The sequence below is a fragment of the Arachis duranensis genome, chromosome 4 (assembly GCF_000817695.3).
Source record: "Arachis duranensis cultivar V14167 chromosome 4, aradu.V14167.gnm2.J7QH, whole genome shotgun sequence".
Lineage (NCBI taxonomy): Eukaryota > Viridiplantae > Streptophyta > Magnoliopsida > Fabales > Fabaceae > Arachis > Arachis duranensis.
Window position 1 is genome coordinate 102,250,492 of NC_029775.3, and position 16,393 is coordinate 102,266,884.

Here is a 16,393-nt window from a genome sequence, read left to right on the forward strand (position 1 = left end):
ACTATCACAAGTAAACGTGTCATTCAACTATTGGCTATTGCCTGTTTCCATTGGAACCTTCAATTTCAAATTAAAGCATGCTTTTCATGGAAATTATGACAACCAAGACGATGGTTCTGCTTCATTGCTTAAGAAATTTTCGGCTATTTTGCTTTGATGTTAACACCTATAACGTGGAATAGAACTAGTTCATTTCCAAGTTAATTTACGTATGATAAGATGATAATAAGTTAAATAACACCTTTATTATACGATTAGTAGGTTAGATGTAGACTATATCAAAGTAATTTGTATTTACACTAAAACTGGTTTTCTCACCACTAATAAAAATGAGGTGTCGATTTCTCTTGAATCCATTTTTCCGTCAAAATAAATGCATTATTTTCTCTTTTAAATTTATTTTATAAAAATATCTTTATTATACTTATACTATAATTAGTATTTAAGTAATAATGCATAATTATACTAATTTAAAAAAATATCTTTATTATAGTTATATAAAATCAATATTTAATGTATTATTAAACTACTTATCAATTATCAATCGAAAATATTTTTAATAATAATAATAATAATAATAATAATAATAATAATAATAATCCTAACGTTGAGGGTCAAAATCAAAACCGTTCCCAACGTAATTTTTTATTTAGAATCTTCGTTAACGTTTTTTTTGTATTAAAATCGTCCAATGTCACAATATTTTTTGTTTTGGTATTTTTGTCAGAGACAAATACTCAGACAAAAACGTTTAAAACGTAGAGTTTGATCTCATTCGTTGAATAAATTATAATATATTATATTTTTGACACGTGACATAGATTAAATGAATTATATTAAAATTATTAATTTGACTCTAATACTAATTTTTTAATTTGTTTACAATTTAAATTTTTAATAAAAATTTTATTAGAGGTTTGTTTTATTTATTATTATTTTTTATGAATTTTATAATACTATCTTTCTATTTTTATTTAATTATTATTTTAATATTTTATTCGATTTTATCACGTGCATGACACGAATAATTACACTTGTATATAATGAAAATCAGGTAATTGATGATTAATCGGTTTTATTCCATGTAATCGCGGAGATACCGTCTCGAAAATAATTTATAACTTAGGCCATCACATAAAATGATAGAAAAATATTTATAATTGCACAATATAATAATATTCCCTTCCAAATTAATAAAATCCTTGCATAACATTATCAAAATGCAAATTTATGTAGCTTTTTAAAATGACAGGACATTACCCATGGTTCTGTTACTTTATATATAAAAATATAACATTTAAAAATAAAAACCATGAAAACGCGTTATCTATCTATCTATCTATATATATATATATATATATATACCTGAAATTATTGAAAGGAAACAAAATTGGTACACAAATGATCAAATTGTAACTTCCTGCAGGAGATTATAGCCTTATTTACTATTTATTATCTATATATATAGTAGTAACGTTAATTCTTTTTGAAGCTATAATTTTTATATTTATCCATTATTATAATTCTATCCTTTTAAGATCGAGCAGGCTGATTTTTATTGTAATCCAAATATTTTAGAATTTTATTTTTGAGGGTAATGTTTATCTCCGTATTGTTGATAGCTACATTTTATTTATATTAGGAAACGAGGAAAGAGAAGAAAAAATGCATGAAAACCTTAACAATAATTTATAATAGACTGAAGCATTGAAGGACTAAAATAAGAACACAATACCAAAATGAAAATATTTGATAATAAAAAAAATTAATTAAAATTTATCTTATTTAATATTTATTAATTATTATATAATTATTAAAGTGTCTGTATTTCTTTTCATCAAAATTTTAATATAGTACAGGCTCAGGCTCATTTAGATACTTGTGACAAGTAAACTCAACTTTATGCTCTCCTTTATGACAAGTGTTGAATAATAAACCCAGCAAAGGATTAAAATGAAATGAAACTATTTTTCTCAATTATAAGACTTGAATTTTGTTATATATATATGTTACTTAAATTATTTTTTTATTAATAATAAATTTATTATTGTAATTATTTTTTAATAAAAGTACATAAAAAATACATAATATATAAAGTGTAATAACTCAATAAATATTTTAAAAAAGAATTTTTTATTCTCTCATTAAAAAGTAATTATAATAATAAGTCTATTATTGATAAAGGAATAATATAAATAATAATATATGTAAAAATTTATTAGTCAATAATAAATTCTAAAATAAAACTCAAATCGAGGATGAATTAATTCTTAAATTATTTATTTTCATACTTTGAAAATATCAATGAAATTAGTTTAGAGAAATCCAAAAAAATATATCTTTAAAATAGTATAATGATAAATAAATTTATAAATAAATTAAATAAATACACATAATAAAGATTGTTTCAAAAGCATCATATTATTATTTGACGTACAAACGTTCTAAGTGCAAAACAAAAATTTTTCCGTCTATTCAACACAAAAAAAGGGTGTAAAAGATTGAAGGGTACGTAAAGGATGAAAATAACAATTTATTTCTAGAAATTAGCTAGACAATTTCAACTTAAAAGAATTAATTTATTTATTGGGAAATGACTATAATAAAGTTGAAAAGTAACTAGTATAGCATTATTAGTATTATGTAGCATTATTCTCAGCTTTCAAAAAGACCCAATTACGTGGGATTTGATTAAATTTGTACTTTCATATGTATAGCCTCCAACATATAATTTACTAGCTAGTTTATTTATCTATAATCCATTAGTCAAAATTAAAGCCTCAGAGCTATGGCTACTAGTTTGCTTCCATTTCTACTTCTGCTTACAGTTATGGCTACTTTCCCTTGTATCTTTACTGAGAGGTATGGTACAACAGTTCCAGTAGCATTAGCAACAACTCTTTCATGTGAGGTATATAATTATATATAGATATATGTTTATTACTCATTCGTCTTATCACTTATAATAATATACCTTGTGCTTTATGTTACCTAAATTATTTCTTTATTAATAATAGACTTACTATTGTAATTATTTTTGAATGAGAGTACATAAAGCGTACATAGTATATAAAATGTAATAACTCAATAAATATTTTAAAACGGAGATTTTTCATTCTCTTCAACAATGAGAATAACTTATTTTTCTCCCTCTCTTAATCCCTTTTGGTTCATCAAACCATCAACATCACACCTTGAACAGCTTAGGATATGAGATTTTCTTCATGGTGCGGTGAGCGTGGAAAGCAACCAAACTGTGAATCAAATTAAAAAAAAGTTGTGAATTGAGATCTAATCCAATTTCACAATTTTCTTTCTATCCCTAATTTTTCTTTCGACATTTTCTTTCTCCCATTCTTACCCCTTTCTTCAAACTCATCCAATAGAGTTTGATGAGAGGCTATTTCGTAAGATTCTTTCTTGATGAACATAGCTGTTCCGATCAACGAGTTGGAAGGAAGAAGATCTGAATCCTTATTACTCTATAATTCATTGATTTCTCAAAATGACGAACATGGTAAACAGATCCTGTTATTGTAGAGGTCGTGGAGCTACATTGACTTGTTCTCATTGTAACAAGCAAGGCGACACAAAAGATGTATGCTATAAGAAGCATGAGTATTCCTCCCATTTTTATCAACGGCAGCAACATAACACCACCGTCAATCACGTGATCACTGAGGGGCATGATGATATATTCAGTGACAAACAATCCCAACTTAATTGTCTCCAAGAGAACACTGGAATATCAAGATCGTTCACTCCAGAGCAGAGATTTGCCTTGTTAGGGTTTATCAAAGACAAAAGTGTGCAACAACAACTTCATAATGCAACTCAAATTTTGACTAATTCGATTCAGACTTCCACTCCAGGTAAAACCATTGCATTATAATGCGAGAATTACGAGTATTATCACTCCAAAATCTTCACTATGGGTCATTGATTCCGGTGCAACAGATGAAGTGACTTTTAACTTAAAAGATTTTGTAAGTTTTCAAAATATTGCTCCAATCAATGTAATATTGTCAAATGGGACAAAAACTATTAGCACCATCATTGGCACAATCACATTCTCTAAAATTTTTTTCTCAGAAATATTTTATACATTCATTCTTTTGATTTTAAACTGATCTCTGTGTCAAAGTTAACCTCAAACTTACATTGTCAACTGTTAATCAATGATAAGTGTTGTGAGATACAAGATCGATCCACATCAAAGATGATTGGCATTGCTGAGTGTATAGAAGGGTTATATACAATGAGTAGAGAATCAGAATTCCCTCACTTTCCCCCTCTTCCAACAAAGCAAGCTTCATTGGCGGCAACTACGACTACTACTCATCCCACCACACTTTCACACAGTGAGCACAACAACATTTGGCATCTTAGATTATGACACATACCCATGCATAAATTGATTTTTCTGAAGAAGTATTATCTTTTATAGATTGTATTGCTTCAAAACTTCCTTGTGATTCATGTCATTTTGCAAAACAAAAGAAATTATCTTTTAATCTTAGTACGACTGAAATAAAAGATTGTTTTGACTTAGTTCACATGGATATCTGGGGTCCTATTTCTGTCCCTTCAAATGAAGGACATATGTATTTTTTACTGTGGTGGATGGCAAGAGCAGATTCACTTGGATTTTTTTATGAAAACCAAATCTAAAGCATCACAATTAGTTATTAATTTTGTGAATTTTGTTAGAGTATAATTTGAAAAACAAGTCAAGTGTATAAGGACTGACAATGGGTCAGAGTTCACTCTAAAATTCTTTTTTGCATCAACTGGAATTTTACACCAAACTTCTTGTGTAGAAACACCAAAGCAAAACGGTATTGTAGAGAGAAAACACCAGCATATTTTAGGTGTTGCTAGAGCACTGCTATTTCAATCAGGAATTCCACATTATTTTTGGCAATACGCAGTTGCTCACGCCATTCACCTAATTAATAGGCTGTCCAGCACTAATATAGATAATGCTAGTCCTTACAAGCTTTAGTATGGTAACTTACCTGACCTTTCATTTTTTAAGAGTATTTGGTTCTCTTGCATATGCATCCACATTAACAAATTCAAGAACAAAATTAGACCCAAGAGCCAAAAAAATAGTTTTTCTCGGTTTTAAATTAGGAACAGAGGGTTTTTGACTTATTGATTTAAAATCAAAGAAAATTTTCATATCCAGAAATATAAATTTTTATGAAACTCGTTTTCCATTTTTACATTCCACTAGCACTGACATTTCTGTGGTACCTACTCGAACTCCACAATGCATTGATCTTTTTTAATATGATACACCATCCACACATCATTTGCAATCACCCACACATACCACACTTACAGATTCAAATGAACATTTCTCAAGTTCAATGCACTCACCAATTGTCTCTCACACCATTGCACCCATTACCACACCACACACTAACAACGCACCTGCATCACAACACTCTGACATCACACATGACTGCATTACTAGAAAATCTGAAAAAGTCAAGAAACCGCCTGCTTATTTGAAGGACTATCATTGTATGACAACCCAGACATCTCACTCTAGCAACTTTGCCAACTCTAACTCTTTATACCATATCTCGCAACACTTGTCATGTGATAAACTAACCCCAAAATATAAGTCACTTTCTCTAGCCATCATCTCAAATCAAGAACCTAGCACTTATGAGGAAGTGACTGCACATGAATGTTGGAGAAAGGCAATACAAGATGAATTGACAGCTTTAGATCAGAACAGAACTTGGTGTCTCACTGAACTTCCAAAAGACAAGAAGGCTGTGGGTTGCAAATGGGTTTTTCGGATAAAATTCAATTTCGATGGCACCATAGAGAGGCATAAAGCGAGGCTAGTTGCAAAAGGATTCACTCAAGTGCAAGGAGTAGATTATGGTGATACTTTTAGTCCAGTTGTCAAAATGACTACCTTACAAGTAATGTTAGCATTAGCAGCGGTAAAAAAATGGTATTTGAAATAGCTAGACATCAACACTGCCTTCTTTCATGGAGATTTGAATAAGAAAGTTTATATGAAGATACCTCCGTGTTTGGCTGTGTCACAACCAGGTTTGGTTTGTAAATTGCAAAAGTCTCTATATGGGTTTAAGCAAGCAAGCAGGCAATGGAACATTAAACTCACTCAGACTCTTGTGAATGCTGGTTATAAGTAGTTTTTTGATGATCATTCACTCTTTATCAAGAAATAATCTAAAAGCTTCACTATCATTCTAGTATATGTTGATGACTTGGTTTTAACTGGAAATGACATTGGCGAAATCAATTCCATCAAGAAAAATAAAGAATCTTGGTGATCTCAAATACTTCTTGGGAATGAAAGTAGCACGCTTTAACTCTGGAATTCACATTTATCAGCGGAAGTATACCATGGACCTTCTCAGGAATTTTGGTTATCTAGATTGCAAGCCTCTCTTTATTACATTTGATTATAGTCAGAAACTCTCAAAAGAATCAAGTACTATTTTAACAGACAACACTATTTACAAACAGCTCATCGGCCCACTCCTTTACCTCACAAACACTAGACCCGATATCTCTTATACTGTGGCATATTTGAGCCAATTTTTGGACTGTGCAACCACTTCTCATCTACAGGCTGCTTTTCGTGTACTTTGATATTTAAAAGGCCGACCTGCAACTGGTCTCTTCTTTTTCTCTACTTCTAATCTGTATCTTACTGGATTTGCCGATGCTGACTGGGCTACCTGTGCCGATACTCGTCGCTCTATTTCCGGTTATTGCTTCATGCTTGGAAACTCTCTCATTAGCTGGAAGAGTAAAAAGTAAACCACTGTTGCCAAGTCCTCTGCAGAAGCTGAATATAAGTCTCTTGTTGTTGCCACTTGTGAAGCTAGTTGGTTATCTTTTTTAATGAATTTCATTGGTTTGTCGCTTCAAAAGTCTATCACTCTATTCTGTGACAACCAGTCAGCTATTCACATTGCTAACAATCTCATCTTTCATGTAAGAATGAAACACATTGCAGTGTACTGTCACATTGTTCGTGAAAAATATTTGTTTGGTCTCATTCATCTTATGCCAGTTCGTTCCAAATATTAACTTACTGATTTTCTTACCAAATCTCTGCCACCGGGTCCTTTTCTTGCTAATGTTTCCAAGCTAGAATTGTTAGATTTACACAATTTTAGCTTACGGGAGGGTGTTACCTAAATTATTTCTTTATCAATAATAGACTTACCATTGTAATTATTTTTTAATGAGAATACATAAAGAGGACATAGTATATAAGGTGTAATAACTCAACAAATATTTTAAAAATGGGCTTTTTCATTCTTTTCAACAATGAGAAGAACTTATTTTTCTTCCTCTTTTAATCCCTTCTAGTTCATCAAATCATCAATATCAGCTTGAACAGCTTAGGTCATGCGATTTTCTACGCTTTACTTTTCTACTTATAGTTTGTTGATTATTAATTTTCATGCATGCATGTTAATCTTCTGGTATGTAAAAAATCATGAATAATTAAGGAAGCTCATTAATAGATTAATTCATAGATTATATAGTTAGTGTGTATTGTTTTAATAGTTAGTGATTATTGATTTTGACATGTACCTAGCATGATTGGTTTTACATATATTACTTTGTGTAAGTACCTTTCTATTTTTTCTATTTCTTCTTTTCTTACCACTGATCTTCATTTATTATTACTTTTTTAATTTTTCAGAAAACACCTCTGTACGAGGAAAATGTTTCTGGATCAAGCCCAAGAAAGGACAAACCCATGCATATCTCACTCTTTTATGGGGAAACCAGTCATTTCTATAACAAACTGGGGGACAAGCATGATGCTGCTTCTACTATTTACAACCATGATGATGTATGTGAGGTGGCTGTTTTAATCCAATTCAAAACATTTTTATATATATACTATGCATTATTATTTTAGAGTGGTTCATAAGTGGAATTATATATGGGGTATTTCTGTTTTTGTTTTGTTTGGTTTAGGGTGTGAATTATTCATGGAATGTGACTTTCTTCGCTGCTGCTGCTGTTTCCAAGGAGCTAATGAAATTACTGCTCACAGTTGGTTCATCACTTTTTGGAAGCTTTCTCTATCATCACTACACCTACTAAAATTTACTCCATGAATTATTATTGAAGTTATTTGTAAATAAATAAAAACATAGTTTTTTCTTTTGATCTATAAAAGAGTATTGTACTATTCATTTCACTTGTCTATCATACAACTAATAAATACTTTTTATAGAAGGTTGTTATAACAAAATCTAAACCAAAGAAAGTTATTAACCAAGTTTTTTTTGCTAGTTTACATTACTCTTAACAAAATCAGTTTTGACATCTAATTCTGTTTTAATTTGTTATCACTCCTATCAGCCCTCTTCAAGTTTAAAGACACTTTTTAAGTGATCTTGAGCTTGGATTTCAACTTATTGAATATCGAAAAAGAGAATGGTTTACTGTAGATGTCACTAACTTGGTCAAGCCCATATATATGAACAATGTTCAACTTATGTTGAGTTACTAAAAAAATAATTTCAGGTCTTGTTAGTGTACAATATTGCAATGCACCAACAATAGATCGATAGTGTGTAGGATTTTCATATGCTTTTGATCCATGATGTGATAGCTTTTTAGATGTAAAATCATGGTAGTTAGGACAGGTTTAGCATCACTCATTGCTGCCCTTGACATTGGCAAAGATGATAAGCTTCTAAAGGTAGTTTTTCTACTTCAATGCCTAAAAAACAGTTAAAAGTGCCAAGACTCTTTAAAGAAAATATGTTATTCAAATTGTGCATAAGCTGTGAAATCTATTTTGTGACTAAATTGTTATCAACATACACAAGAATACAAATAAAGATGGGTCAGAACGGGTGCTTTTGAAACCAAAATTGGCAAGAGTTGTAGACAAAGTAATATACCAAGCTCGAGAAGCTTGGCTTTATGAAGTTTACACACTTGGTTAGGTTTATCATTTGTAAAACCTAGAGGTTGCTTTAGATAAACAACTTCATTTAATTTTTCATTCAAAAATGCATTATTAAAATCAGATTAGTATTTTTGCCAATTAGAAGAAATAGAGTTAGAATTACTTGAATAGATGGTGGTTTGATGACAAGAGTAAACACCTCATCAAAATCAACTCCTTCAATGTGATGATTTTCCAAAGCTGCCAACCTTGCTTTGTTTTGAAGAATAGTGCCATTAGGGTGCCTTTTGATGGAAAACACCCATTTTGAGCCAATAATGATGCTATTAAGAGGTGGAGTAACTAGACCCAAGTATTTGTCTTCAGCTGATTTTCAATGAGCAAGAGTGAGGAAAGTCTTTATTGTCTTAGGAACATTCTGTAGATATTGTTGTTGTACTAAGTAATGCTTTTGGTTTTGAGTTTTCAAATTTTGACCGTGTGATTATGTGATGAGTATTTGTTGAAGAATTAGTGGAAGTGGTTGAGATATAGTAGTTGAGGATGGATGATTAGAATAAGAATAAGGGACTGAAGTGTTATGCTAAGGTGATGAGACCAAAAGAGAATCATTGAAATTATTGAGACTCTGATAAGAGGATGGATGATGAGAATTAATTGGCTACAAAATAGCAAAGGCAAAGAAGTATATATGAGTAAATTTTTTAGGAATAGGTGATGCAGTATTTAATGGAAATAAATTAGAATAATAAAATATGGTGTGTGATAATGATCTTTTCAGGTTGTGTAAGACACTTGTATCCTTTTTAGTAAGAACATTGCCATTTGAGATTTGCAGTTCAATTATTATCAATGGGAGAGTATGCATTTTAGCCACAAAGTATCATTACTTGTTGAATAAGAAACTTGTATATTACAACTTGAAAGAATCTGATTCAGTACTTTAGATGAAGCATGTCCTAAATGATCATGCCACTGTAGATATTGAGAATACTTTGTACTATATATGCATCTTGATCTTATTTAACAATATTATCACTACTATGTGCTTTATTACAAGAAAGAGTAGAAAAACGAATATAGGCACAATCAGTTTTATGTGGACAAGAAATAGCAATATGTTCAAAAGTATAGACTCCATTTCTAGGTACTCCTCTTAGGAGAATTTGATGATTGGCCTGTGAAATTATAAAGCAACGATCATCATGAAATTGAAAATAACAATCATTATCCTTTTCGAATTTTTGAACACTAATTAGATTTTCACACATTTCAGGTGCATGTATAAGATTTCGAAGCAAAAACTTTTGACTAGTATCCAAAAAAATCAAATTAGCAATTCTAGTACCGGATCCATTATCTAAAAGGATGTGGTCAGAACATATGAATTTAGAAGCAGTGAGTAAATTTGATTGATCTGGAGTTATGTGATGCAACCAAGATATTTCAGAAAAGATGGAGGGAGTTACCGTATATGCTCTAGGATTGTTGTATGAGGATGGTGGTGGTGGAAGAGCTCAAATTGAATTTTGAGAATCTATGCTAGGCTGATTTGATTAGAATTGATGGTCAAATATGTGAAAACATGAAATAGTTATGTCTAAATTTGCTACAAACTTGACATTGAATTCTTGATGGAGATGATCTTTGAAATCTGAAAAATCTATCTCCACCTTTTTCTGCTCTTCTACCTCTTCTTCTAGAAAAGCTTCTACTATTTTCTCTAGCATAAGAATTATATGTTTGGGTGAAATTAGATTGGATATCCCTGTGTCCACTTTTCTAAATTTGTCCAACATGTCTTCATGACTAAGAATGCTTATTGAATCATATTTAGATATAACCGAACTAAGAAACAAAGCATAATCTTCGCTGATTCCTTGTGAAATGGCTTCAATATGATCATCAATGGACAACAGTGGCCGTGAGTTCATGTGTCAGTTAAATCGCCAGAACCTGAGATATCTGGTAGTTAATCCAGACATTTGTCTCTAGGTTGCACATCTCCAGGAGGATCATAAACGAAGGAGAATGCCTTTCCACATCGAAGAAGTGTGTCTTTCAACCTTCTCCTGGAGGATATACGAAGAAGAGTACCTTTCCACCTTGCAACTAGAGAAGAATGTGGGGGAAACAATACGAAGGAGGATGCCTTTTCACCTTCCCCACATTCCCATCATGACAAGAGAGGGAACTTCCCTCCTCAACTTACCATCCGAATACATTTTCAAGTTAACAAGCAAGCGGGATCGCACTCAAACCTTGCCCGCTCGACCATTCCGGCCACACACACATCTCGACCATTCCGGTCACACACAGTCATCCCCAATCTCATCATTAACATCTCAATTCAGTTATTCTAGACCATTCTTCACTTTTAAGTTACCTCACCTTCCTAGCTCAAATCCTCTTAACTATCCTTACAACTCAGTTCTAGGGTCATAGGGTGTAAAATAGAGGTTTAGAGGTTCAAAAGCATGTTAAAATCACAAAAATCTCATTTGCTGAAAATAGGGGCGTCACGTACGCAGGGGCTCATTTTAACCTCACTCGCGTACGCATCCTCTTGCTTGTGTATGCGAGATACCCAACCCGAATGGGTCGGTCGCATCGCGTGCAAGTGGTCACATACCCAACCCCTTAAAATTACTTGCTCGCGTACACACGCACCATCCCGTGTACGTGAGACGCCTAACCCGAATGGAATGGCCACGTCGCGTGTGGTGGTTGCGTACGCGAGTTATGCAGGACCAGCAAAAATATTTAAGTTGCAGAAGTTCACTTTTGCATTAAACTTCCGAAGTGTATAACTCTTTCGTTTTAAAATATTTTTCATTGATACTTCGAACAGCGTAAACTTCACGGACCCAATTTTCATATAAAATAAGTTTGAAAATATTCGGAGGTCTAAAAGCCGAGTTATGACTCACCAAAATTCGGCCAAAAATTAACTTTACAAAAAACCTCAAAACCTCAATTTTCTTTAAAACCTAACTCAAACTCAACGTACTATACGCCAAAATCATCAACTTATCACTTAACATTCTATCATCATAAATAGCAATCAATATCAAGGGTGCTAATCATTAAACATACTCATACGTTCCAACCTATTCTATGGTCATCTAGCCTATGTTTTCACAGAACATTATATATTAAATACGAGAAACCTAAACCATACCTTGACCGATTTCCTATAAAACCCGGAACGTCAGAATTTGTTACCGTTCCACGATATCCAAATTTTCAAAGTCTCCCCAAATAGGTCTCCGACCCCCCAGAGTCCAATACCAAGTCTCCAACTCCATCAATTTGTTTCCAAAGTACACAATCCAAACTAATTTCACCAAATAACACTAAAACTACCATAGGGTTTACTAATTAGATAACTTGAAAAGGATTAAGCGTTTCTCACCTTACCAACGCGAAATTGGGACAAGACCCAGCAAGTCCACGAAGCTAATTCGATCCTAAACACCGAAATTACACAAAATTCAACATAATTACGTATTGAATTTCAAAATTAGGGGAAGAGAAAATCGAAACTGAAAAGTGGATTCCTTACCAAATTAACTACTAGGCTTTGTAGAACTCGACATGGTAAACGCGTGGTATAACACCCTCACTATCAAAATCACGCTTCCGGCTGCGCTACTCTGATAGCAAGAAGTATTACAACTACTTTACATACTAAATACTAAAATAGGAGCCTGTGACTCGACGTTGTATCGCTGATTTCTTTGAAAACCGGAAATTAATACCTAATCTTAAAAAAAATACAAACAAGCATAGATTCATATACAAGACTCTTTATATACTAACTCATAATAGTATATACAAATAAAACATACAATTCCTATCCCTCTTACAAATTTGTAATAACAAAGACGAGGGAAGAAAATAAACTAATTAATATAACAACATATAAACCAAACGCAGTACAATTCTTCTTAATGCTTCTTCATCAGGTTCCTGAAAAGGTAAAGCTGTAGGGGGGTGAGAACCTAACCACATGGTCTCACCACGGAGTTTCAAAGTTGTCATAAGAATATATTTAATAAGAAAATGTTTCAAATTCAGTGACTATCGTTGCCTTATGAATCCTTTTAAAATCCAACAGCTAATCGTTTAAAACATTTTCACAGAAACAATGTTTAATATTTTCAGAAATCCAAAGTCTTCCTTTTCTCATAAGCAAATCTCAATCAGAAACTAACCACGCAATCAAACAACACAATCATTAATTCAGCACCTAAATCTATTCTCAAATGTAACACGCCAGGACAAACACAGGCAAGACAGACAAGGAAAACACAAGTAGGAAGCAGTTACAGCAAATAGTTCAAGTAGCAGTTAAGGACAGTTTAGCAATTAGGCAAACCAAAACAAGTTCAAACCCAAGCAAAGCATACAGATGCATATGATGCATGCCTGTCCTATGGCTGATGAGGCTCATCTGTCGGTTATCCAGCCAACCCGACAAGTCTGAATTGTACTTAGACAGTCCCCCGACGTGCATCCCCAAGAGTCTATGCATAGCTTTTTCTCAAATAATCAATATTACTCAATGGGGTTAACATTCCCGGGAATTTATATAGTGCCCGGTCACACACTTACATCGTAGGGTCAACAGAGTATCGAGTTTTCAACCTGGTACACGTGGTGGCAAGCCACGGCACTTAATCCAGGGAACCTCGTATCTCAGATATTTCAAATTCGTAAGCCATATAAACAATTCATTCATCATTCATCAATATCTAAGCCATTTTCAATATCACCATCATTCATCAATTCATATCCCATTTCCAAATTCATTCTAAAATCATATTTCATATCAATCCTCATTATCCTTCTTTCCGTTAATCAACAATCTCAATTCAAAACATAACTCTTTCTTTTTTAAATAAATCAATCCGAAACAAATAACGTTTAAGAACTAAATCTTTTTAAACAATTACTTCAAACAAAACTTTCAGTTTTATAAAATTTCGGCAGCATCTCCTCTAAAACTCGGATTCTGCCACCCTGATCGGGTCCCATCCAAACATTTCTCAAACCTTTCCAAAACCTCAATCATTTTCTAAGATTCGGCTAGTTCCAATATCAAATAATTTTCAAAGCGAATCAGTGCCCATAGTAAACCTCTTTTTAAAATCAGACCAGCTCAAATACTAAATCATTTATAAAGTCACTAACTCAAAATTAAACCATTTCCAAAGCCAATTCCTTTACATCATCAAAAATAGCTTCAAAACCAAGAAAAGCCATTTTTCATAATAATCAACTAAATAACCTTCCAAACTTATTTCTTTTCAGCAACCACAAACTACTCAAGCAGTCAAGCAATCAGTCATTCAGTCCAGCAAAAATCACATTTAGAAGGCAATTATAATCACAGGCATATGTTCTCTCACATTAATATCTATTTATCACAACTCTGTAATATGAATTAGATTTTAAGAAAAACCCCTACCTTGATTAGCCAAGATCGTGTAATTTAAACGCGACAATCCCCTTTCCTTCCTAATTCGCAGCAGCGTTAATTTTCCTACGGTAATGACAATGGTTGCAGCAGGATTCGAATTTGATGAAATTAAATGCAGGAACAACACTGAAAGTTCAAGGCAACACCAAAATTAAAATGGAATTAAAACCAGAACAAACAATAAATGAAACCAAGGCAGGTTAGCGTGTAAAAGTGAAATAGAACCAGGGAAAAAGGTTAAACCAGGGTAGTGACACTAGACTTGAATTTGGGCAAGACAATAGAAATTCCAGGGCATTCAGGCGGTGACTGTGGCGGCAGCTATAATCACCACGGCGTAGCCACACAAGCAACAGTGGTGACTGTATAACCTGACGCAAACAACCTCAGTAAACAACTCACAGTAGAACCAACTTAACAGAAAAGAAGATCTGAGGCAAGATTAGAGCTTACCAAACAGACTTAGGCCTCAGTAGCAGTTTCCGGCGGCGACGTGGCGTGGTGCGGCGCGGTGGACGGTGGCGGATCTGCAACGGTGAAAGGCGGTGGAGGCACGGCCGCTCGAACAAAAACCTCCTCCGCCGATCTTTCTCTCTCCTTGAGCTTCTCTCCCTTTGAATCTTGCCGGCGGCAACCATGGGAGCTCGGCGACGGCAACAACACACGGCGGCGCAGCGTTGTGTAGCGGGTCGCACTCCTCCTCGCGGCACTGGCCCGCGTCTTCTCCTTCCCCTGTTCGTGATTCCAACGGCGGCGGCAAGAACGGGTTCGGCGGTAAGGATCCGACGAAGCTGGCGGTGATGACGCGAGCAGCAGGACGCCAAGGCGGCAGCAAGCTACTTCCTCCCCGACGCTCTCCCTCATCGGTGCTCTCTTCCTCTCTCTCGGATCTCCCTCCCGACGGCACAGCGACGGCGATGGTGGCAGTGAGGCCCACCGGCGTCGTCTCCCTCTCTTCTCCATTCTCCCTTTCTTTCTTCTCTTCCTTCAGTCCCCCATCTCTCCTTCCCTCTTTCTCTTTTTTTCTTTCTTCCATGAGTTTGCTGTTTTGCTGCGTGGGTTTGGGAAGGTTTGGGAAAAAAGGAATCTTGGTGGCTGAAGGAAGTAAGGCGGCAGCTGGGTTTCATCTGGGTAAAGGAAAAATGGTTTATTTAGGATTAGGATTTGCTTATGAAATTGGGAATTTTGGGTTTAATATGAGTAAAATAATTTTAATAAAATTAGAGTATGAAGTATTAATATTTGAAAAACTAATTAAATCTCTAAAATTACTTTAAAATGGTATTTATAGTATAAAAATACTAATTAATTCTCAATAAATTACTCTAATTGAAAATATATAATAATATAATTAATTTTCTTTATCTTTAACTTAAAGTATTAAATGATATAAATATAAAGCATCTAAAATTGAATTATATAAAATTCTTATTATCTCATAACTACCAACTTTATAATTTAAATGATACAAAATAATTTATAATAAGATTTATTTGAAAATTCTGGGTCTTACACGTGGCCGCAAATGGTACGGCAATCGGAGCTTCGGATCAAAAGTTATTGGAATTAGAAACAAGAACAAGGGTTGGAAGCTTATGTTCTTCCCCTCTCCTTTTTTCCCGGCGTTTCAGCATGCATGAGGAGAGAGAAGATGGCTGAAGCCATCTTTATTAAATGGTAAAGTTGGGCTCGGTTCGTTCGATTCGGTTCGTTCAGCCTAATATTGGGCTAAATTCTTTAAAATTAGTGTCAAAATTCTTATTTTAATTAGTTCTACCTCTCTAAATCATAAAATTCCATTTTATGATTTATTTGATTACTAATTATTTATTAACTAATTATTCACTAATTACTCGGGGTTTACAGGCAGCGTTGACGGAGGCATTGCGACAAATGAGAGAGTGCGAGCGCCAGCGATGAGCTCTGTGCGATAGAAGAGTGTTCGAAGATTTTTGATGAACATTGTG

At 33.5% G+C, this 16,393-nt stretch overlaps 1 protein-coding gene across 2 annotated transcripts; it reads right to left on the minus strand.

Annotated features, from left to right (window-relative positions):
- Positions 1-13,023: 13,023 nt before the first annotated feature.
- On the minus strand, positions 13,024-15,562 carry LOC107472135 (uncharacterized). Of its 2 annotated transcripts, XR_002369730.2 has the most exons (3): positions 14,880-15,562; positions 14,670-14,797; positions 13,024-14,552 (listed from the first exon to the last, which is right to left on the minus strand). XR_002369730.2 is itself a non-coding variant. In XM_052261125.1 (2 exons), the coding sequence occupies exon 1, from the start codon at positions 15,460-15,462 to the stop codon at positions 14,896-14,898; it is 567 nt and encodes a 188-aa protein (XP_052117085.1). In that variant the 5' UTR covers positions 15,463-15,562; the 3' UTR covers positions 14,652-14,797; positions 14,880-14,895. The 2 variants fall into 2 exon arrangements, 1 of the variants encoding a protein (XP_052117085.1); XM_052261125.1 differs by lacking the exon at positions 13,024-14,552 and having other exon boundaries at positions 14,652-14,797.
- Positions 15,563-16,393: the final 831 nt, after the last annotated feature.